Raw genomic sequence first — 21,836 nt, forward strand, 5'->3', positions numbered from 1 at the left:
TGCTAACTGAGTCGAGTAAGGCCAGTGGGCTCAAACTATGTACTGTAATGCCAAAAGACAGAATATTTTCTGATTTTTTATGTTGTAATCTTTTCGTAGGAGAAACCTCCCATGACTATCTTCTATACACTGAGTGAGCTATGAGAGATCAGTGAATTTTCAGCAACAAGCAATACACCAGATCAGGAAAATCCCCGCTTCCATTACATTAAATGACCCTTCAAAGCACTTCCTACAAAAAGCTAATAACTTACATCAATTCATCTTCATTGACGGACCCCAATGTATGTGGTGCACTGATGCACGCCACTATCAAGACATCAACCTCAACGCGTATGTAGCTCACCAAATCCACCTTCTAATATGGACGCTGCTAGTGTGAGAGTACAAGCCTCTACGATAAAGGACTTTGGAGGACGCGTTGTTAGAGTTGTTGGAAGCGTCGAGAATATCGATTTCGGCTCGAGCACAGCTACTTTAAATGCTGGAGGTCCAATCCAGGTGACTGTGAACGCGAACGATGGTCTAGAAGTTGGCAAAATCTACGAGGTCATTGGGAAAGTGGGTGCTTCTGACTACAAGGTCAATGCCTACTCCGTGACGCGTTTCTCCGATAATACGAATTTGGAATTGCACAACAAGCTTGCTGCCCTTGTTCCCAAGGTGCCTGAGCTCTTCTACTAAATGATACTGATGAATCCGTGATGCGTTTGTTTATGAACCTAGGCCAAGTCGATATCTCTGTAGATATCCTTGAATCTAGCGCCGTTGTATAGTTTTTTGCAGGCGTCGTACCAGGCAGGCTTGCTTGACGTGACCTTTAATACCAATAAGTTACCCAATGCAACACACACTCTGTAGGCAGACTCCTCGTCGGCTTTTATTAAATCCTCGGCGACTTCATCAAGAAGTGCAAAGAAGGCAAGCGCCGCGGAGGGGGCTTTTGAAAGCGACGTATTGTTGAATGAAAGCGCCGTGAGATCGTACAAAAACGAAGACACGGACGTCAATGCGCTGCTGTAGTGCTTGTGGGATGATGCCACCGAGGAAGATGTGATAATCTTCACAACCACAGTGACCTTGTTGACAACCTCTTCGTAGTATTCGTTCAAAGACACCTGGTTGTGGTCGTCGAGAGTGAAGAACAACTGGGCGAACAAGGTGCTGGTGGTGAGGTTACACAAGACTCGGGCGATCATCATCACCAATGGCAAGTCCTGCTCATTCACCTCGTCTAGACTCTGTAAGAGCATTTTGAGAATACCTTCAGCAGCCTCTGTAGATTGAATCAAATCGACCGTGGTGACCCTGGGGATACTCACCCTCAACAAATCAAAGCCAATGAGCTTTTGAGACAGCTCCCACGAGGATAAGATCTTGGGCACGATGTCGGTGATTATGAAAAGAGCATTCTTGGACTTGAGATCATGGAGACCTGACTCGACACTAGCGACATCCAGTGAGGAGAAGGCTGTTGATTCGGGTTGGTCAGCGTTGAACTTCTTGAAGCCCTTGACCAACTGCTCAGGCTTGTAGTCCTTGAATGTGATTGGCGACTTTTCAGGAAGCAATTTGAAGTTTTGTGGAGAAGGCGCTGGAGCAGCTTGTGGGGCAGCCTGGGAAGCCGCTGGAGCACCTTGGCTTTGCTCCAACAGGAAGCCTCCGGTGTTTTGCTCAATGAAACGCACAACTTCATCCTTGTACGACGCTGGCAACTCGTGATCAGCCAAAAACCTCTCGGCGGCTGTGTATGGGTTCTCATTGGCGTTGTAAGGCAACTTGAGCGGAGGCTTACCATCCTCAACATCAACGTCAAACAAGTAGTCCCACTCCTTGCCATTATGGCTCTTTTTCCCGGAGCTTCCGCCTGCAGAGCCCACCACGTCTCCGATCTTGACCCATTGGCCGCCTGACCATTGGTGAGCTTCAATGACACCAGCAGGACTCTTGACCATTTTCGTTGCACCTTCTTCGTCGGCACCCTGCTCGAGAGCCTCGTAGCCGGGAATATCGGTTCTCTTCAAATCGTCAATGGACTGCTCTGAGATGGCTGAATTCTGCACGAGAGAAGTGAACTCTTGGATGCCATTAGCGGTGGCCTCACGGTCTGGAGAAGCCGTGAACACATAAATCGATTTATCCGAGCCGCCCACGGCAATGTCGTCATTGGGAAGCGTGTCCACGCACCACACGGAGATGCAAGGCAACGTAATTGCCTGGAGGGTCTTGCCATTGCGCCAGATTCTCACGGTACGGTCTTCAGCAGTAGAAACCAAGTCGCCATTGGAGAGGATGGCAATGTCGTAAATGAAGGAGTCGTGACCGTGTAGGGTCTGCAAAACAGCACCACTTTCAAGGTCCCATACCTTGAGTGTGCAATCGTTGGAGGCAGAAACGAACTGCTTACCTCCAGGCAAGATCAAGAGCTTTCTCACGACGTCGTTGTGGCCAGAATACTGAGCCACTTCCTTGCCCGCCTTCCATTTACGGATAGTGCGGTCGGCAGAAGCAGTAAGGTAGATTTCCTCGGCTGCGTCAACGATTTTGGCGTCCCACACCGAGGCAGAGTGGCCCTGGAGGTCGTATTTCACCGAAAACGAAGACAAGTCCCACACCTTGGCCGTGCAGTCCCAGGAGCCCGAGATCAAGGCGTCATCCTTGTAATTGAGCGAGCACACGTTACCATGGTGGCCGACTAACTGGAACTTGCCAAAGTCGTCTCCAGGTTTCACAAACGAACCGTGGAGTTCTGAAAGGTAGATGATCGCATCCTTGCCGCCGACTGCAGCAACATCACCAGTGAAGGCACTGTTGACAAATGTCACAGCATTGACAAAAGCGCCCGTGGGCGACAGAAAGCAGATCTCGTTATTGGGGTTGGTGTCTAGAGTCAAGGAGAGATCCCAGACCCTGGCGGTTCCGTCTCTGGAACCCGAGACGATTTTTTCATCTGAAACAGCGGCAATTCCCCTCACGTCCAGCTCGTGGCCGGGAAGCGTCAGTCTGAGCTTGTACATGTGGAGAAGATGGAAATGAGGTCAGATGGCAAATGGAGTAGTGAAGCGAGCGTTGATATCATGAGCTGCAGGAGCCCAGAGGGTCCAGGTTGTTTTGGTGGAGGGGTGGTGATTTGGAATTTGGCGATTTGAGATGAAACTTTTGGAATCGGAATTTTGAAGACTTGATGAATTTGCGGTTTTTTGGGGTGTTTGTGGATGGCGTGGTTGGGGTTGCTGAGGAGGCAATTATGGCTGCGAAAGTGAGCAGTGTGAGATCCATGAGGTGTAGCAAAGCAGCGATCAACAGAACGTTGTGCAATGAAAGCTTGGAGGGATGGAAAGCTTCGAAGGGATTGTTACTAAAGGGCTTTTCAATTGATTTTTTGTTGATTTGACTCAATTTTCGAAGATCGCTGTGGAAATCATACCCCCACGATTCACCGATTGACCAGAAGACCCTCAGACTGGGTAGTTCATTCAATTCCTCCTTCAAAACAAGAAAACTCCCCAAGATACACAAAACTCCCATCTCACCGAATAAGCCTTCAGACCACCAAACCTGCTTTTTCTCATGCATCTTCATGAACCTCGGCAATCAGGTTTCCCTCCGATCGGCCTTCGATGCATAGCCGTGCGGTGGCTGCAAATTCCACGCAACCATCAGCCAGACCCTTCCGGCGAAAGCCACCTGTGAAACTCGACAATCCCCACTTTTCGAATCAAAAAAGCCACAACTTCAAAATACGCCTGATTTCGGCCCCGTGGCCAGATCAGCCTGGAGGCTTGCGCATGAGGTTTTCCAGAAATGGCTGCGAAATTCAGCCAACGCATGGAACTCTGCAGACATGTCAAGCGGGGCCAATGAACATGGAGCAATATTCGTGAATTTGAAAAAAAAGACGGGAAACAGGAAATTGCAATCAAAAATGATTATTGCAAATTGCAAAATTACAGAGATACAAAAATCAACAACTCCAAAAAGTCAACCCCTCTGGCTTGACCCGGACCGAATCGGATAAGGCCCCACCAGCAAAATTCACCCGCTCCTCCAACATACCCATACTATTCCCCTCAGATCATAACCGCCTAATTCTCCCGAAACCTTCTTCGTGCCCTTCTCCGCATTGCTTCCAGTTGGCCGTGGAACCTTGGCCGCGAACCTCTCACATGACATCAACACCTAGTGAACAGCCCCAACTTCTTTTTCTTCTTCTCGTCCAAGCTACACCATGTCGTTAACACACTTTGTCAGTGCCGACGGCCTGCACGTGCTCTTCCTGGCTACCGCCAACCAGTACTTGGTGGTCAATTCCGAAGGTTCCTCCGTTTCCTCGTCTTCTCCAGATGTCGCTGCCAAGGGCAAGGGATCCACAGTTTCGGCGGTCTTGGGAACCATTCGCTTCAGAATCAACAAGTACCTTGTTTTGGTCGACAAGCACGAGGTCACGGGAACCGCCTTGGGCAAGAAAATCGCCAGGGTTGTTTCCCACAAGATCATCCCATTGGGCAACGAGAGCCTCTCCAAGAAGGACGCCGAGGAGTCCAGCTACTTGGCGCTTTTGGAGCAGCACTTGAAGCTGGCCTCGTTGTTCTTTTCGCTCGACAACGCCTTTGACTTGACCAATTCCTTGCAGAGACAGCTTGCCGACGGCGTCACCAAGCCCGATGCTCGTTTCTTCTGGAACCAGTACTTGTCGGAGGAATTGATCGCTGCCGGTGCCTCTGCTTTCGTCACTCCTACCATCTACGGCTACTTCAAGTCCCACACCACCGAGTTCAAGGGCCACCAGAAGTTGGACTTTGCGCTTTTGACCCGTCGTTCCTGGTCCCGTGCTGGTACCCGGTACTTCCGTCGTGGTATCGACGAGGACGGAAACGTGGCCAACTTCAACGAAACCGAACAGATCTTCTTGACCTCCGACAACCAGCTCTTTGCGTTCCTCCAGACCAGAGGCTCGGTGCCCGTGTACTGGTCCGAGATCAACGACTTGAAATACAAGCCCAACTTGGCCATCTCGTCCAGACCTTCCCAGGACGCCACCGCCAAGCACTTTGAGCAGCAGGTCAAGCTCTACGGCGACAACTACTTGGTCAACTTGGTCAACCAAAGCGGCTACGAGAAGCCTGTCAAGGATGCTTACGAGGAGGCTGTTCAGACGTTGCCTGCTTCGCTTGCCCAGAAAGTCAAGTACATCTACTTTGACTTCCACCACGAGTGCAGCAAGATGCGTTGGGACAGAGTCAAGCTTTTGCTTGAGCACTTGACCAAATTGGGTTTCAACAACGACAACTTCTTTGCCTACGACCTCAAGACCAACACCGTCAACAACGTGCAGAACAAGGTCGTCAGAACCAACTGTATGGACTGTTTGGACAGAACCAACGTGGTGCAGTCCATGTTGGGCCGCTGGGTGTTGCAGAGACAGCTCGAGTTGAACAACTACTTGCCTGCCTCTGGCCAGCCTTGGGAGCTTGTGGATCCCGACTTCAACTTGTTCTTCCAGAGCTTCTGGGCCGACAATGCCGACGCTGTGTCCAACGCCTACTCTGGTACCGGCGCTTTGAAGACCGACTACACCAGAACCGGAAAGAGAACCAAGATGGGTGCCTTGCAGGACTTGAACAACTCCATCACCAGATACTACCTCAATAACCTCAGAGACGGCCACAGACAGGACGCCTACGACTTGTTCTTGGGTAACTACAGGCCGTTCAGAGACTCCATCAACAGCCCCTTTGTCGACAAGAGATCGCCATACATCCAATTGCTTCCGTACATCATTGGAGCCTCTTTCTTTGTGCTTCTCTCGCTTTTGTTCTGGCCCACCGGCTCGCTTCTCAGCTGGAAGAACATCTTCATTGTCAGCGGATGCCTATACGTTTTCCTCAAGAACACCTTCTACCTCGTCAAGAACGGCTACCAGTTTGTCGACTGGCCCAAGTTGGTGCCATTGGACTTCTTGAAGAGAATTGAGGAGTACTCGCAGGACGGTAAGTTTGTGGGAGTCAAGTATGAGGAGCAGGAGAACTACAAGACGTCGAAGAAGCAGATCTAGAGACACCTTACGCTAGAACCCCATACAGTACTTTTCTATATTGTTTTATTTTTTAATGGCAATTTGCTATCGATCCATTCTGTGTAACCCAGTCAGTGGGGGGCCTTTCTGCTGCACGTGACCAACCTCATTTTTTCTCTATCGCGTTCAACAAAACCACCGATTCAAAAGTAACCCCAGCTGCTATGTCCAACGCTCTAGAACAATCCTTGGACGATATAATCGGAGAGCAGCAGAAAGCTCGTAAGTCCGAGCGTGGACCCAGGAGGTCTGGGCCTCTGGATAGAAGAGGAAGAGGCCGTGGTCCCAGAAGAGCAGTATGTGAAAGATTAACGATTTGAAGATTTCCCCGAAAAAAGCAAGAACAAAACTAACAAATTTTAGCCTATCAGATTCAACAACGCCAATACAATCCCCGATCAGATCCTTAAAAGCGCAGATGGTAGACCGATGTTGAGGTTGAAGAATGTGCACCCTGACTTGAACGGCGAAGACCTTTCGAACTTGTTCATCAGCATTGCCCCTGTTGATTTCATAAAATTCGACCCCAGAGACGAGGCCGTGGCGTACGTTTGCTTCCAGCTGAACTACGGCGACAACAATGCCAGAGCCGTTCAGAAGTTCGACGGCAGAAAAGCCATGGGCCAGACCTTGGTTGTCGAAAACGCCGTTTCCTTGGCTGACAGAATAGCACCACAGGCACACCCCAGAAGAAACGCCGGCAGAGAGCGTGAGGAGGCGGCGCCAAGAGCAAGAGAAGCACACAGATCTAGAGCCAGGGAGAAGAAGCCCAGACAGCCTAGAAAGCCCAGGCCAGCTGCTAAGACAGCCGAGGACTTGGATGCTGAATTGTCTGCTTACATGAGCACCGAGGCAAACGGCGGTAACGACAACGGCGCCTTTGCCGCCCAGGACAACGGCGAGTCCATGTTGTAGTAAGAAAAAAGTTGAAACTGTAAAGAAGCAGACTGCCGCCTTCGCCGTCTAATGCGGTATATGTATGTGTATAAAATCTATCATATTCGGACCAGCTAATGAATGTATTATATTGATGAATGTATTATATTGATTGGGGAGTAGCTTTGAACTGTCATAACACCAAGGATAATGAAGTAATTGGTGAAGGTATCTAACCTCCTTCTAAGTTCTATCATATAAGGAAGAGAGTACATCCGATGACACGACTCAAGCTACAGCCAAATGTGTATCAATCTATTATATTAAAATTAGTAAAACAATTAACCCATTCCCTGGGTGAGCTCGACCAATTGCACGTAGAGGCCCTTGGACCACTTTCTCCAGCTCTTTCCGTAGTAGAGCGTGGGGATGATGCAAGCAATGGTGACAAAGTCAATTACGGCCAAAGCAATGTATGTGTTCTGGGTTCCAGCGGAGTTCAACCAGAGAGAGCATGTAAATGTGAAAATGCACGCCAAGGTGTTGTTGATGATGGAGACACCCACCATGCCCTGGATGACGATTTCTGGGTAGCAGTCCATGAGGTACGACATGGCGGTGTCACCGATAGAGCCCCAGCCAAATCCAATAAATGCAAGACCTCCGTAAACAACCCAGCCTGGCCATTCTCTGTCTGCACCTACACCAAACATGATCAAACCCACGGGAGAAATGATCATGGTGATGAAAAGAAGGTAGAGTCTGTACTCGGGCTCGTAGAGACCGTTGTTGCGTTTGGCAAGCCAGAGAACGTGCTTATCGGAAATGACACCCGACATGATACAGCCAATCACAGCGCCAATTAATGTTGCAACGTTCATCACAGCCACACCCGTTTCGCTGAGGTTCCAAGGCTCATCGTAGAAAAACGTGTCCTGGGTGGTAAGGAAAAACGACATGTAGGCGTCTTGCAAACCCCAGAGCAAGCCAGAAAGCCACACCGCAGGTAAGGTGAAGACCTTGAAGTAGACGAGAAAACGCTCAATGTACTGTTTGACGCCGTAGCCCTCCATGTACTCTGAGGGGGTGATAAGGGCAATTTGCTTCCAGTACGAGTTGGGTTTCTCCTTCTCCAAAGCAGCCTCTTCGTCCACCTCCTTGGCTGGTCTGGACCGTCTTCTGGTTCTCTCCACGAAAATCTCGTTTCCCGACGCCATGGCCGTGTTCTCCTTCTCCTTCTCGTCCTTGAAATCTCTTTCTGGATCGTCGATCATGGCCACGGCTTCCTCGGGAGAATCGTAAACAGGAAAGTACTTCAGTCTATCGAAAACGGTCTCTTCACAGGTGAAACCAACCACCACAAGCGTGGCGCCAGTGATAATGGCACCCCACCAGCCGACCCAGCGGAACGTCTGGCTTTCTGAGATCAAGTGTGCAATCAAGGGTCCAAGAAAAGAGCCCACCGAGGTTGCCATAATGTAGACGGTCAAAACCGAGCCTAGCTGGTGCTGGAAGAAAATGTCTGCCAACGACTGCTGGGCCTGGGCCTCGGCACAAGCTTCGGACATGCCCACAAACGCCTGGGACCAGATTGTGTCTGCTGTTCTTTTGGAAAGTGCAAACCAGACTGAACCTAAAGTACCGGCCAAAAGACAGATCAAGTAGGTGATTCTTCTGCCGTAGAGCGAGGAAGCCGGGGCAAAGAAAATACACGACCAGCCGATAAACAAGAAAAGCACACCGGCACCTGTGTTCATGGCATCATAAGAGATTCCATAAAACTGGTTCAAGGAGTCCTGAGCGGCACCAGCATCGTTGGAAATGGCGGCAGTGAGGCCTGTGATGTAACAGACAACCAAAAAATGATAGGCTTTCCGAGGAGCCAGCCAGTTAAGGGGATCATTGACGGAGTCAGAAGGCTGGGGAAGCAAAATGACACCCTTCTTGTTTTTCTTCAATGGTCTGCCCGTGTGGTTGCTGGACGAGTCATCGGACGAGGAGAAGATATTAGTGGTTCCCGGGATGTATTCCTCCGAGAAGTAGTTTGTGTTCATGGGTTGCTCTATGCTGAGTTTCTATGCTGTGTTGTATGAATTGTGTGGCTAATGCTTATCAAATGTGCTTTGGAGGTTATAGGTTAGCTGGCGATGTCAAAGGAGCATTATAGGGTTGTGGATCTGGCGGGCAGAAATGAAAAAAAGGTTGTTGTGAAGTTGAAGTTTTTAAAAATTTCTCGCTTTTTGAGCAAAGATAGCCGCTGTGTCTGGTGGAGTAGATGAAAAATCCTCCACATTTGCGGGTTCTCACGTCATCTCATCGCGAGTGGGGGCCACAGCGGGGTCGTACGGCTCGAAAAAAATGAATCGTAAATTCGTAGTATTTTTTTAAATTTTCGATAGGTACACCCTAAAAAACCATTCTTTATCGCCTCGTGTGATGCCTGGATTTGCAGACAATCGCTGTCATTATGCGCCAAGCGAGCGCCAAGCACTGCGACGACTACACCACTTATGAGCACCGCACGACCACCATTTTTACTCACCTCACGATACCGATTCAAGAAGCACCACCTTCTTCCTAGAGAACCTCACCCACCCATCCATCTAGAGGATCTCGCCGTAGAAAAAAGGGCCCCTTTTCCCCGCCGTGCCGCATACTAGTCTTCTAATTTCTTCTCAATGTCCGCCCAAGATGACCTATACCTGCTTGAGGAGTTGACCCAGATGAAGGGCCACATATCCCAACTCCAGGCCACATTGAACCAGGTGCTTCTGCGGGCGCCGCTGGTGGCAAAATACAAGGAATTGTGTGGCGTGATGGAACTGCCGGCCTCGCTTCCGCCTGTGCTAGCCTCGGCTCCACAAATGGTGGACAAGCTCAAACAGACGGTGAATACGCCTCAGATTAAAGTGGCTGTCCGCATCAAGGAGCTATGTGATAAAGGATACTTGCCGTTTCTCCTAACGTTGGCGAAATGCAACTTCAAGCTGACGAAGCTCGACCGCCATGTGGGCTACCTAATGCACTATAAACCGCCCAAGGACCAGGAGCTGTTGAAGGAGGAGGAGAATGGCCACCTCATCGGGAAAGATATCGAAATGTACCCGCCCAGCTTGCCGCCAATTGAGGATAACTCGTTGCTCAAGTTGGTGCTCACAGACAAGAGCTTGAGACAGCCTCCGGACTTCTTGGAGCTGCAGTTCCACGAGGGTCATCACGACTTCAACAACAACCACAACAGAAAATTGGCCATAAAGGGCAAAGCGTTGTTGGACTACCTCCTTTTGGAGATTCTCGACGACAAGTTTATCCATAAGGCCCACGAAGACGATGTGGTGTATGTCAAGAACAGGCTCACATCGACCATGATCTTGGCCAAGTTTGCATACCTCTACAACCTCACCGACGAGCTCCAGCACGCCGTTTCCGATGAGCTCGCTTTTGAAGACAAGCTTGTGGTTTTCAAAAACGTCTTTCTCGCGTACATCCAGGCTTTGACGATGCTGAAGTATAGCACGGCTGAAATCAAGCGGTGGCTTGAGGCGCTTTACGAGCCCATGTTGGCCAAGTTGCTGCGGGAGTATAGCGACGGCGAGATCTTGAAAAACGTCTATGCTGTGGCGCTCTCTGAATTCCACTTTCTCATGACCCGTGTGAACAACTACTTTGAGCAGCCCACCAAGAAAATTCGCTACGATTTCAATGTCGTGGAACTGGAGCCGTACGTGGTGACTCTTAACATTGCCGGAGAGGACTACAGCACCGGCACGGACAGCACCGATGTTGGAGCTCGTCAAAAGGCTGCCTATGAATTGTTCCAAAGTAAGACATTGCGTTTCAAGCTCATGAAGTACCTTTTTGACAACTACAAGAAACCGGAACCTACCAAGTCCGAGCCTGCAAAGACAGAGGCTCCTAAACCAGCCGAACCATCGCCCGCCAAGATGATTGACGATGACGACGACTATGATCCTGAAGCATTGAGCCTGACCAAAGACGATACTCCAGCCTCGTCCCAAACACCGGCATCTTCTCAAAAACCAGATGCTCCTTCAAAACCAGAGGCTCCACCCGCCAGAAAACCATTGCCTTACGGTGCTTTACCTCCAATTCCTACCATGAAAAGGAGAGCAGCCAACAGGTAAGTTTTATAGGTGGTGCAGCCAAGACTGATTGATCTACATTTGGGTGCAAAACGGGCGAGGGCGAGCAGTCAAGTTTATGGAAAATGGCCTGTCGGAGTTTTAAGTGAGGTCGGTCCGATGTAATGCCGACGCTGGCGATCCACCGACCTCGGAAAAATTCCAAAAGGAACGTTGATCCGTGGAACTGCCCTTACACGACCCTTGTTGCAGAGTCTTTCTTGGTCCCGGCGAGAGTCGGGCACATGGGTATTTTACTGTGTAGAGGGAAAAGAAACGCACCGTTCCTCAAGTGTGCAAGCCAATGAAAAGGCTTCATTCACACCGCGAATTTTTTTTTTTTTTCCACTCCTCGATATATCTAAGCTCGACGCTTCCGTACCGCAGATTTCGAAAGCTCTTTTTCCTCAGAAGCAAACTTTCTTTTCTTCCACTTTTATCATAAAAAATGGCTACCAAGACTGAGTACAAGCTCCCAAACTACACCGTTGGTGACTATGCATCTTTTGCCCTTGCCGGTGCTATGGGCTGTGGTCTTACCCACGGTGCCATGACTCCAATTGATGTCGTCAAGACCAGAATCCAATTGGAGCCAACCGTCTACAACAAGGGTATGATCTCTTCTTTCAGACAGGTTATCTCCAAGGAGGGTGCCGGCGCTCTTTTGACCGGTTTGGGCCCTACCGTCTTGGGTTACTCTTTGCAGGGTGCTTTCAAGTTTGGTGGTTACGAGTTGTTCAAGAAGACCTTCATTGAGCAGTTGGGTTACGACACCGCCTCCAAGTACAAGAACACCGTTTTCATGGGTTCTGCTGCTTTGGCCGAGTTCTTCGCTGACATTGCCTTGTGTCCATTGGAGGCCACCAGAATCAGATTGGTGTCTCAGCCAACCTTCGCCAACGGTTTGGTTGGTGGTTTCGGTAGAATCTTGAAGGAGGAGGGTCTCGGATCTTTCTACAACGGTTTCACCCCAATCTTGTTCAAGCAGATTCCTTACAACATTGCTAAGTTCTTGGTTTTCGAGAGAGCCGCTGAGGCCATCTTCGGTGCCGTTGGCAAGCCAAGATCTGAGTTGTCTTCTGGTGCTTTGACTTCCATCAACTTGTCTGCTGGTATCATCGCCGGTTGCGCTGCTGCCATTGTTTCTCAGCCAGCTGACACCTTGTTGTCCAAGGTCAACAAGACCAAGAAGGCTCCAGGCCAGTCCACCGTCGGCTTGTTGGCCCAGTTGGCCGGCCAGTTGGGTGTCCGTGGTTCTTTCGCCGGTTTGCCAACCAGATTGGTCATGGTCGGTACCTTGACCTCTTTGCAGTTCACCATCTACGGTTCTTTGAAGGCTGCTTTGAACTGTCCAAAGGGTGTCGAGTTGTAAGTATGTGTTCATAATAGAGACCTAAGTTATTCACTTGCCACGTTGGTGTAGACAAACTAACTTATAGTATGGGCTTCGGTAGGTTGGCTCTTGCAAAACTGCTTGCAACTGTGGCTGGTGTACGGATGTGTCCGATGAAATCGGCTTCAGTTATATCCGAAAAACCCAATTGCGGTAAATTTTCACCCAGAAGCTAAAGCCTTGTAATTAAGACCCAATTCAGCTCAAAACGCTTATCTATGTTTGTGAAATCCCTGATCTGCGGAGACTCGTAAACTTTTGTCTCAAAATCACAAAGTTTATCAGATCGTGGAAATCGTCCAAATCAGGAATTCGCATAACATGTCAAAGTGAGAACAATAGCGAGATCAGACCCGAGCACAATTCATAATTTTTTAGCGCCGTATGGAGCATATTTCGTTGAAACATTGCTAAGACGTGGAATGGCCAATTTCACCTTGACCCTTATTTTCGTTTTGCTTTTCTGGTTCCTGAGGCTTTGCAGTCGTCTAAGCACAGTCACGTGGAGGAGGCTCTGCAGCCATCGACTGTGACCGTCTTGTCTGCAGGACTCACGACATATCACAGTAAGTTGCTGAGCTCCGTGACCGGACGTACTCCAGGCAGTGAAAGACATGCAGATGAAATTTTGCATTTGTGTGTAAGGGCCCACAGCCCAAGCCAGCTTGGCCAAACTGCAGATAAAGGTAAATTCCCAACAAGATTCCGGAGCCCAATAAGGGTGGAACTCCGCTTCGAGGCTTGTCTAAAGTTTAGCCAAAAAGTGTTATTAACAAACCGGAACAGGCAAGTCGCCCCTCACAGTCAAGCCAGCGAAGGCTTTTGATTGACAGCGACACGTCTGAGAGAGCAAATTGCCTAATTAGGCAAGGTCATTACCATCACACACGTCTAGCACGTCACTACGCAGGATGTCGCTACCAAAAATAGCGGCGCAGGCTTAAAAGTCACTCACACAAGGCTCGCTCGGTGCCTGGCGTCCTGCAGACAAGCTGCTCTTGCAGCACCCACAGGGTCTCTAAAGGCACAATATATAAAGACCCACTTTTTCGTGCTGGTTGTCTTTCCTCATCGGTTTTTCCTGATTTCAAAATGCAGTTCTTCCTTGCATACTTGTGTGTTCTTCTCTCGGCTGTATCGGCGCTCCCCATCAACAAGCGCTTGTATAAGCCATCTTCCCCAGTTTTTTCCGTCATTGCCCATCATGAAGGTGCTGTTTTCCAATACCACTTGTTGAAGTGGGACGGCCATGACCTTGTGCTTAACACCGACGAGGCTGCCTTTTTCGGCAGAATCAAGGCCAACAATGACTACATTTTGAACTTGCCTGGTTCCAACAAGTCCGCTAACGCTACTCAGATAGAGCCCAAGACCACCAATGTCTACATCAACCCTGAGACCTACCAGCTTTCCACCACTGAGTCTCCGGTCAATGCCACCAGTGGTTTCGGCATCAGCCACCAGAAGTTGACTTACAAGAACTCCACTGAGTTTTTGGCCTGTCCAGCCAACTCCTTCAGAGGTGAGTACTACGTCTACTGGGGCAACAACAACCAGACCGAGTGTCCAAGCAAGGACAGAGGTTACTCTATTGAGCTCATTGTGCAGAGCGATGATGCCATCAACTACAACCCGGAGACCAACAAGTTGGGTAACTCGCTGTTGCCTCTTATTCCAAGCAAGAAGAAGAGATTTGTCTTTTTCTAAGCTGGAGAGCATACCAAAACTAAAGCAGAGTTGATTCTCGGCTACAGCAGGCACGCTGCCTTTGATGGAGGCAGAAGCCGCTCGCATTTACTTTCTTCACCGCTACTTCATTGCTTCTTACGACTACCTAATTCGCACGATTCGTATATAAAAATTGATACATTTGATATATTAGACTGCTGATTGTAATAATTGATACACTTGATATAATAGACTGCTGATTGTAATAATTGATACATTTCATACATTTCTAGACTGTTTATTCGAATACAAAATGATACATTTCATACATTAGACTGCTTATTCGTACATAGAGATCGATATATTTCATACATTAGACTGCTTATTCGATTTGATACATTTCATGCGGTTCTAGACTGCTTATTCCTATATAAATTGATACGTTTGATACGTTTGATACATTTCTAGACTGTTTATCGGTATACAAAATTGATACATTCCATACACTAGACTGCTTATTCGTACATTTCATACATTTCAAACTGCCTCCGCAAGCTCGTTCCATGGAGCCACCATCTGGTCTCTACCTGACGACAGGTAGGTGGGTAGCTTTTCGCTCTTTTCAAAAGCAAAGATTCTCCGTGTCTTTTCCCGTGCTATTTCCTCCAATCTCGTCAGATCCTGCGGTAACAAGAGAATTCTGCTCTCCAACTCAATGAGCTGATCGGGAAGGGTAGGAAGAAACGATACTCCAATCTGGAGCTTGAGAGAGAAGTGCAGACTCACAAGCTCATCAAAGTACGACTGGGCATCGGTAGCCAAGGAGTACGGCATAAGCAGGGAAGGAAACTTGAAGCGGTACTCCTTATCGGTGATGTACTCTTCGGGCCGAACGTTGTCCCAGGAGTGGCTTCTCTTCACCTCTTCAAATTCATCCAAACGCACCGCCATCTGAGTTTCCTGTTCTAGCAAAGGAGTGATGGAAGTGCAATCTTCTTTGTAGACGGCGTTCTTGACGAAAACCTGCCTTAAACTGACTCCGTTGATCAGAATTCGTAACAGCGGCGTGGTGGTTTTTCTTTTCCACCAGGATGCTTCATGGCATAGCTTCATAAGAACCGCATTGGACAAGGGCGTATAAAGGTAGAGTTCCACGAAATCGCCTAGCCTCTCGTTCTGGTAAAAAACGTTATTTGTGTTGCCGAAATTCTGGTCCGGGTATCGCCTTTTATAAGCAAATTCTAGCCGGAACGGCACCTTCACGGCTAGAAACTTCTCCTCGCTTCTGCCCTCTTGAATGAAAAAACGCCGGGAAAAGATCTCCAGCTGTCGAAGCGGATGAGGCTCAATTTCCGTCGTGGTGACGAAATCCGTATACAAACGAAGTCCCTGAAGAGACGGCTTGAGTTCAAGTGTCTTGATGGCCTTGAGCTCTAGACCCTTCAGTGTGGTACATTCAGCCTTGACAAAGTAGCTGAACTGTGAAAGCGACCCGTCTGGAAGAAGAACGTGCTGGCTAGGAACAAGCAGCTTGTTTTCCGGGAAAATAAACTGAACGTCGTATTTGAGGGTTCCGCTTTCAAAAATGACTGGATCACCTTCAAGCACATCGTATGTGGTTTTGGTGAGTTCCTGTTCGGTGGTTTTCTTGCTTTGTCCACATACGAGTCTGGAGGTGCCGTATAAAGTCAAATGGAAACGTTCGAGTATGACTTCTCTGTGGATGACGAGGTGGACTCTGACATTTAATGGCACACTGGTGCAGTGAGGACCAGAGGTATCTGGAAAGCTGACTAGGATATCGCAAGGTGGGGACATATTGGGAAGACTGTGGTGGATGGGAATGGGTGGAATGGCGTGGAGAGTGGGTATTTATAATGCTGTGGGCGAGTCATTTTTTGGTATTTGAAAAGGGAAGGTGGTATTGAGTAGGTGATGACAGGATTGGTGATAATGAGGAAGGTGGAGCAGAGGCGCTAAATGAGGTAGGTTTCAGAGGAGGCAAGTTGTAGACGAGTGTTTTGGAGAGACGAAGAAGGTTCTGAATGAAGATGGGATGTCAATTTTTTGGTAGTCTTTCAGAAACACTTGGTCGCATACGCATGATAACAGACCCTACATAACCGAGCACAAGCGATACGCAAGGAGATGTTGATGATAGGGGAACTACGTTTGTGGTTTTGAGGGAAACGAATTTTATCAGGTCATCTTAAAAATTTTCAGCTGGAATGTTGCAAAATGGCGGTTTAGACATCAGCAGCCCAGATATCAACTTAACTCTGCATTCTCTGAAAACGTTGTGGTACGAATTGAGATTTCAAGCCACTTATCAATTGATTTTAGGGGAATCGGTTTTATTTCAGGCCCAATTAATAATATTTCGGAATCTAGATAATCTACGGTCTAAAGAACTTCGTCCAACAGGAGACATTAGAGGTATCATTGCAACAACGCCAGACCAATCCCAGACTAAGTTGTAGCACAGAATATGAAACGAATATTCAAATTATGAGTTCCAGCCCCCTCTTTCACTCAATCAACCATTTACCTAAGTCACAGTACATATCCAGACCACACCACCAAACTGTTACACCAAGTGCGATGTCTTCGAAGCCCCCACACCTAAATTTCAAAATCAACCCAAGCTACACAGATAACTCCAATCCATAGTTTCAATGAAAAAAATTGACAATCTATTTTCCCCCATCTTATCACAACTCCACCTCCCACTTGGGGGCCCTATCGATCTGGCCTGCATGTAGCCCTCTGCTCAAAAATTCTCTGATGAGCATCTCCATCGTCTTCAACTCTTCTCAATGGCACCTTCCCACAAGTCAGACGAAAGAGTGTACGACTCCGAAAGTGGGAGTGACTACGAGGATGTGGCCTTTGAGGCGCCCAAGGGATTCAAAAAAGTGCCCCTCAAAGCGCCAGACTCGCTAGGCGACAAGGAAATCTGGCTTCTCAAGACGCCCAAAGGGTTCCCTCTTGATAAATTGAAGACGTTGCCTGTTTCGTTCACGTCTAGAAAAGTCAAAAACGACGGTGTGAAGCCCGTGCTGGTGGACAAGACAAAGTACCAGGTGAACGAGGAGCACTTTTCATCCGACAATGCCAAATACGCTATCGTCAACAAGGAGTTGAGAGGCAAGCACATTGACAGATACTACACGATAAGAGAGGTTGTTGACATTCCCAAGATCGATTTTGAGGCCGTCACCGTGCCACGTGTGGATGTGGAGAAAGCTGAGGGTTTGAAGATGAGGCACTTTGCTACGGGCTACGGAGCCAAGGACTTCGAGGAGGCCCAGCCCATTGCCGAGCTGAGGCTAGATGAAGACGGCCGTGTGATCAAGAAGGCCAGGGTTGCAGAGAAGAAGGAAGAGAAGAAGGAGGATAAGAAGGACAAGAAGGAGAAGAAGGAGAAGAAAGACAAGAAGGAGAAGAAGGACAAGAAGGACAAGAAAGAGAAGAAGAAGAAGGCTCAGGAATAGGCGCTGCCGGCCACTGCATTTGCATTGTACAATAATACACATTAGAAGAGACCCGATGTAGGACGGTTGGGGAAGGTGAACTATAAAGGAGGAAGTGATGGCAATTAGTTGAATTCCAGCGAAACGAGAGTGAGACTCTTACTCAATTCAAGCTTTATTAAATTTCAAGCTTTATTTAATTAGAGGTATGAGTGGTATTGATATTGCACTAGGTCAAGTCAGGATAAGTGTCAACGTTCGTCCGCTTCTCATACGTAAATGGCACTTACATATCCAAATTTTTGAAAAATATACAAATACTCCTATTTTTTCAATCTGCCTCAATTTCTATAAAACCCTCTAAACCTTAAATCACCCCCAGCAGCTTCCCCAGATCAGCGCGCAGATGAGCATCAAATCATATACTACCTCATTCTACATTACTAAAGCACCAGCATTTCTCCTCAAACATGGGCGGCTCAGCATCAAAACCTGCTAGAAAGCTCACCAAAAACATCGTCAACACAGACAAGATCACGCGGAGCTCCAGGGCCCATCTTCCCCCTCAGGCACTCAAGGAGCAATTCGAGAAGTCAGCAGCAGCTCAAGCTGAGGCCCAAGAAGCGCCTAAATCGAATGACCAAAAGCAAAATGAAGAATCTCAAAACAAAAATCAACAAGTGGCCCCTCAGCAACACAGATTCCAGAGTCCTGCTGGCAATAATCCCCCAGGCAAGGATGGAATGGACCCCACGGCTGACCAGGCGTTTATAGATTCCATCAGCAAGCTAGGGCGCCAGATCCAGAGCGAAGACGTGAAACAGCCCAATCAGCAGCTCGATGTCAGGGCGTTGAAGCAGCTTCTCAACAGAAAAGCTCTCTACGAGAAGGGCCAGAAAGAAGTCAAGGACCAGCTTGACTCGCTGCTGACCCACCAGCGCACAATGATCCACCCCAAGACGCTTCTGGCGATTTTGAATGCATACCACGACGAAGGCGTGACCAACGAGACGGTGCTCAAAGACTACGAGTTGAGCGCTGACTTTCTCCAGAACCTCAATCGGTTCAAGGTGGCTCAGAACATTGTTCCGCTCCAGGAGGACACCAAGGAGGACGAGGTGGGGCCTCGAACGGAGAAGGACCGTGTGCGTGTGCACGAGACCGACGAGGAGCACGGCATTGATGGGGATGTTGGAAAGGAGCGTTTGAAGGAGTTGCGGAAGCGTCTCGAGTGATTGTACATAGGACGGAGTGGCCTGGGGAGATTGACCTTTGGGTGCTTCGTATCGACGGATCCGTTCGATGCATGTATTTATTGAGTGGGTGTAGGCTTCCCTAGGTTGGAGAGGTATTCTGATTATATGTGCGTTTCTAAGGCAGGAACTACATTCCCTCTTTGATGATAATTTCTAATTACCACTAGTCTTGCACCTCCGGAGCCCTAGCTGCCGTGACAGATGAAACACGATCCTCTCGTCTCTTGTCTTACCAAGATCACCACTTTCAGAAGCAACGATATTCTCCTGGGTACTTTGTTGAAGCTTTTCGAGTGCGTTCTGGATTCTCAGTCCTAGTGTGCCTCCGGTGGTCTTGAAGGGGTGGTACTCCATGTTTTGGCTTCCTGGAAGTGATGCATTGGTGGAATAGTAGGTCCTCAAATTGCCTACTTCACTAGGCAAGGTCTTAGTTTTGCAGAAGCCAATTGTCTTATTTTCAAGGGAAAAATCGGGCATCAGTGAAAAATCATTATGTTTTTGTCCAAGGCTTTGATAACCTAATGAAGATATATTCAAAACTTCACCAGCCTCACATCCTTCGTCCTGGTTCTCCTGGTTTTGGGACCCCACAAAGGAGCCAAAAGACTCACCGTCATCCTCAAACTCGATACTAGAACCATCTGAATAATTCTCAAAAGCATCAGGATAATCGTACGGAAGTCGACTTTCCATCTGTTGCTTGAGACACTTGTACTTCGGCAACTCGTATTCTAGAGGGTCCACATAACGACGAAAGACTTTTGGCTTGCGATTTTCCTTCTTGGCTGCTTTGTAAAAAGACGGTACTCCTTCTTCACAAAGCACCTTTTTGGAAAGAAGCATGGGCGTCTCTTTCTTAAAGAGGTAAGCAGCCACCCGCTTGAACCGTTTCTTGATACGAGTTCGGAGATGGTGCTCTTCCACTAGTGCCTTCAATTTAAGATCTTCAATTCCCTTGACATCGAGAAGATCCTGGACGTCCATGGGAGATTCTTGCATCAATGGCTCACTCTCGAACTTGTATTCAGAAATTGATATTTCCTCTCCTATTGGTCTTTGCGGGAGGGGACAGAAACGAGGGTATCGGGTGCTATGGAAGCTTTGGTGGATACGAGAAAGCATAGACATGATAGAGGTGAAGAAGTAGTAGCTGGTTGTTTCGCAAAGGTACAAACAGCGTTGGTGAGAAAAGAATCATGGGGGAGGTAGAGTAGCTATTCATATACGTTTTTAATTCAATGGAGGGGGTACAAATATGAGTTCGAAGGTTTTCAGGGCGGTTTTAGTAGCATCCATAATCAATTGATGTAGTGCATTTCGAATGAAGTATCGATGCAGCTACTCCAAGGATCCGCAAGTTCAGTGTTTAATAAGCCGGTCTTAATTTTCCATCTATATTCATGAAAACATGACTGTATCTTCTTCACCCCTTTTTTTTAGGCTTCTTTCAACAATTACATTGACTACCTTACTGAGGTCAGTGGACCAGATCATCCATAACTGCCACAATAGAAAGCCTGCCTGAACTTTCCAAATACAATATTACCGTCCTCCAACGATCAACAAAACTCTAAAATTCAAGAAAGTGCCTGTTTTTTGGAACCCGATATCACTCTCCAGCTTGACCCTCCCCCAATCTGACTCTTTCGCAGCCACTGTACCCCAGACTCCTCCACAACCCCACAAAACGGTCCTTCAAAAACCACCAACAATACCTCGATTTTTAAAAATTTGAAACATTCCAACAAAATTAATACTGCTCCTCCCCCATTGACCCTAAACCTCTTTAGCCCACCCCTTTTCATGTGCACCTCCGGGTCCGAAACCGGGTACCCCAGATTCCGCGATTATCACCAACCTTCAACTACCCACTCTTTATTGAAACTCAACCCCTGAAGAATGTCGGTCAGAAACACCCTCGCCAAGTACACCCCGTGCGACATTTCCGACGCATTGGCCAACTACGGCTTGAAAAATGGCGGTTTCATCCCCAACCTCGTCCAGAGAAGCCCTATTGGGAACACCCCAAACTCAGGTGCCTCTTCTGCGGTGGGACTAGCGTATACTGTGCTTTACGCTCCAAAACTGGATCCTCGTTCCGCGGTGAAACAGAGCTACATTGACGAAATCCCCAAAAACAGCATGCTTGTGATGGCGGTCACTGAGGAACTCCAACAAACAGGAGCTCCTTACGTCAAGGTAAACAACGCGTTGTACGGCGGCTTGATGCTGACGAGAGCCAATTACAGGGAGGCCGCCGGGTCGGTCATTCTCGGCCGGATCCGGGACTTGGCGGAGCACAACGACCTCAACTACCCGGTGTGGAGTTACGGCGTAGGCACTACTGCTGGCCAGCCTGTGGTGAAGGTGGTGGGCATCAACGTGCCTGTTTCGGTGAAGGTGGCTAGTGTGGATGGCGAAGAGACGATTCGTGTTTTGCCCAACGACATTGTGGTTGCTGACCAGAACGGTGTGGTGAGAATCCCCATTGGACACACGGAGGGTCCCGAGGCGGACATTGACCTCGATAAGGTGTTGGATTACATTCCCAAGCGTGTGAATGCCGACACGCATGTGAGTGAGGACATCAAGGCCGGTAAGCCTGCTGCCGAGAGCCAGAAGTTCTGGCGTGGAAAGATCTAGTATGGTTGAATAGACGGGACTATTTGAGGAATTGTAGCGTGGGGGATGAGTTGATCTTGCCATTGGTATTGAGGAACTTCTGAAGTGAGTTCGTAGTTTAAAGTGGTGGTGTGATATTGAATGGTTTCAGAAGATGTGGTTTGAATGAAGGTGAAGACTGATAATTTAAAAGTTTTTGGCATCTGCAAAGAGTCCAATTGCATGTCCTGGATAGTTATAAGAACTAAAACTCAAAAAGAAGTCCAAAAGGGACATAAGTATCAATGTGAAACTAGAGTTTCCAAGCCCATCCTTCGAACTGTTGTCCTT

The 21,836-nt window shown here is 48.3% G+C and overlaps 13 protein-coding genes across 13 annotated transcripts; 9 read left to right on the forward strand and 4 right to left on the reverse strand.

The window, feature by feature from the left end:
* Positions 1-363: 363 nt before the first annotated feature.
* C7M61_003736 (uncharacterized protein) lies at positions 364-684 on the forward strand (the record flags this gene model as incomplete). The annotated part of the gene is made up of 1 exon (XM_024859071.1): positions 364-684. One exon carries the CDS (start codon positions 364-366, stop codon positions 682-684), a length of 321 nt encoding a protein of 106 aa, XP_024712745.1.
* A 38-nt stretch (positions 685-722) lies between these two features.
* DOA1 (Doa1p) lies at positions 723-3,017 on the reverse strand (the record flags this gene model as incomplete). Its single annotated transcript, XM_024859072.1, has 1 exon — positions 723-3,017. One exon carries the CDS (start codon positions 3,015-3,017, stop codon positions 723-725), a length of 2,295 nt encoding a protein of 764 aa, XP_024712746.1.
* Positions 3,018-4,228: 1,211 nt separating this feature from the next.
* Positions 4,229-6,055, forward strand: SAC1 (phosphatidylinositol-3-phosphatase; the record flags this gene model as incomplete). Its single annotated transcript, XM_024859073.1, has 1 exon — positions 4,229-6,055. One exon carries the CDS (start codon positions 4,229-4,231, stop codon positions 6,053-6,055), a length of 1,827 nt encoding a protein of 608 aa, XP_024712747.1.
* A 185-nt stretch (positions 6,056-6,240) lies between these two features.
* Positions 6,241-6,991, forward strand: C7M61_003739 (uncharacterized protein; the record flags this gene model as incomplete). The annotated part of the gene is made up of 2 exons (XM_024859074.1): positions 6,241-6,372; positions 6,440-6,991. 2 exons carry the CDS (start codon positions 6,241-6,243, stop codon positions 6,989-6,991), a joined length of 684 nt encoding a protein of 227 aa, XP_024712748.1.
* A 302-nt stretch (positions 6,992-7,293) lies between these two features.
* Positions 7,294-9,006, reverse strand: C7M61_003740 (uncharacterized protein; the record flags this gene model as incomplete). The annotated part of the gene is made up of 1 exon (XM_024859075.1): positions 7,294-9,006. The coding sequence occupies one exon, from the start codon at positions 9,004-9,006 to the stop codon at positions 7,294-7,296; it is 1,713 nt and encodes a 570-aa protein (XP_024712749.1).
* A 624-nt stretch (positions 9,007-9,630) lies between these two features.
* CDL1 (Cdl1p) lies at positions 9,631-11,097 on the forward strand (the record flags this gene model as incomplete). The annotated part of the gene is made up of 1 exon (XM_024859076.1): positions 9,631-11,097. One exon carries the CDS (start codon positions 9,631-9,633, stop codon positions 11,095-11,097), a length of 1,467 nt encoding a protein of 488 aa, XP_024712750.1.
* A 445-nt stretch (positions 11,098-11,542) lies between these two features.
* MIR1 (Mir1p) lies at positions 11,543-12,466 on the forward strand (the record flags this gene model as incomplete). Its single annotated transcript, XM_024859077.1, has 1 exon — positions 11,543-12,466. The coding sequence occupies one exon, from the start codon at positions 11,543-11,545 to the stop codon at positions 12,464-12,466; it is 924 nt and encodes a 307-aa protein (XP_024712751.1).
* A 1,113-nt stretch (positions 12,467-13,579) lies between these two features.
* C7M61_003743 (uncharacterized protein) lies at positions 13,580-14,194 on the forward strand (the record flags this gene model as incomplete). Its single annotated transcript, XM_024859078.1, has 1 exon — positions 13,580-14,194. The coding sequence occupies one exon, from the start codon at positions 13,580-13,582 to the stop codon at positions 14,192-14,194; it is 615 nt and encodes a 204-aa protein (XP_024712752.1).
* Positions 14,195-14,692: 498 nt separating this feature from the next.
* On the reverse strand, positions 14,693-15,973 carry C7M61_003744 (uncharacterized protein; the record flags this gene model as incomplete). Its single annotated transcript, XM_024859079.1, has 1 exon — positions 14,693-15,973. One exon carries the CDS (start codon positions 15,971-15,973, stop codon positions 14,693-14,695), a length of 1,281 nt encoding a protein of 426 aa, XP_024712753.1.
* A 998-nt stretch (positions 15,974-16,971) lies between these two features.
* RPA34 (DNA-directed RNA polymerase I subunit) lies at positions 16,972-17,649 on the forward strand (the record flags this gene model as incomplete). The annotated part of the gene is made up of 1 exon (XM_024859080.1): positions 16,972-17,649. The coding sequence occupies one exon, from the start codon at positions 16,972-16,974 to the stop codon at positions 17,647-17,649; it is 678 nt and encodes a 225-aa protein (XP_024712754.1).
* Positions 17,650-18,098: 449 nt separating this feature from the next.
* C7M61_003746 (uncharacterized protein) lies at positions 18,099-18,863 on the forward strand (the record flags this gene model as incomplete). The annotated part of the gene is made up of 1 exon (XM_024859081.1): positions 18,099-18,863. One exon carries the CDS (start codon positions 18,099-18,101, stop codon positions 18,861-18,863), a length of 765 nt encoding a protein of 254 aa, XP_024712755.1.
* Positions 18,864-19,037: 174 nt separating this feature from the next.
* Positions 19,038-20,012, reverse strand: C7M61_003747 (uncharacterized protein; the record flags this gene model as incomplete). The annotated part of the gene is made up of 1 exon (XM_024859082.1): positions 19,038-20,012. The coding sequence occupies one exon, from the start codon at positions 20,010-20,012 to the stop codon at positions 19,038-19,040; it is 975 nt and encodes a 324-aa protein (XP_024712756.1).
* A 771-nt stretch (positions 20,013-20,783) lies between these two features.
* C7M61_003748 (bifunctional 4-hydroxy-4-methyl-2-oxoglutarate aldolase/oxaloacetate decarboxylase) lies at positions 20,784-21,527 on the forward strand (the record flags this gene model as incomplete). The annotated part of the gene is made up of 1 exon (XM_024859083.1): positions 20,784-21,527. One exon carries the CDS (start codon positions 20,784-20,786, stop codon positions 21,525-21,527), a length of 744 nt encoding a protein of 247 aa, XP_024712757.1.
* Positions 21,528-21,836: the final 309 nt, after the last annotated feature.

The sequence above is a fragment of the Candidozyma pseudohaemuli genome, assembly GCF_003013735.1.
Source record: "Candidozyma pseudohaemuli strain B12108 chromosome Unknown scaffold00010, whole genome shotgun sequence".
Classification (NCBI taxonomy): Eukaryota; Fungi; Ascomycota; class Pichiomycetes; order Serinales; family Metschnikowiaceae; genus Candidozyma; species Candidozyma pseudohaemuli.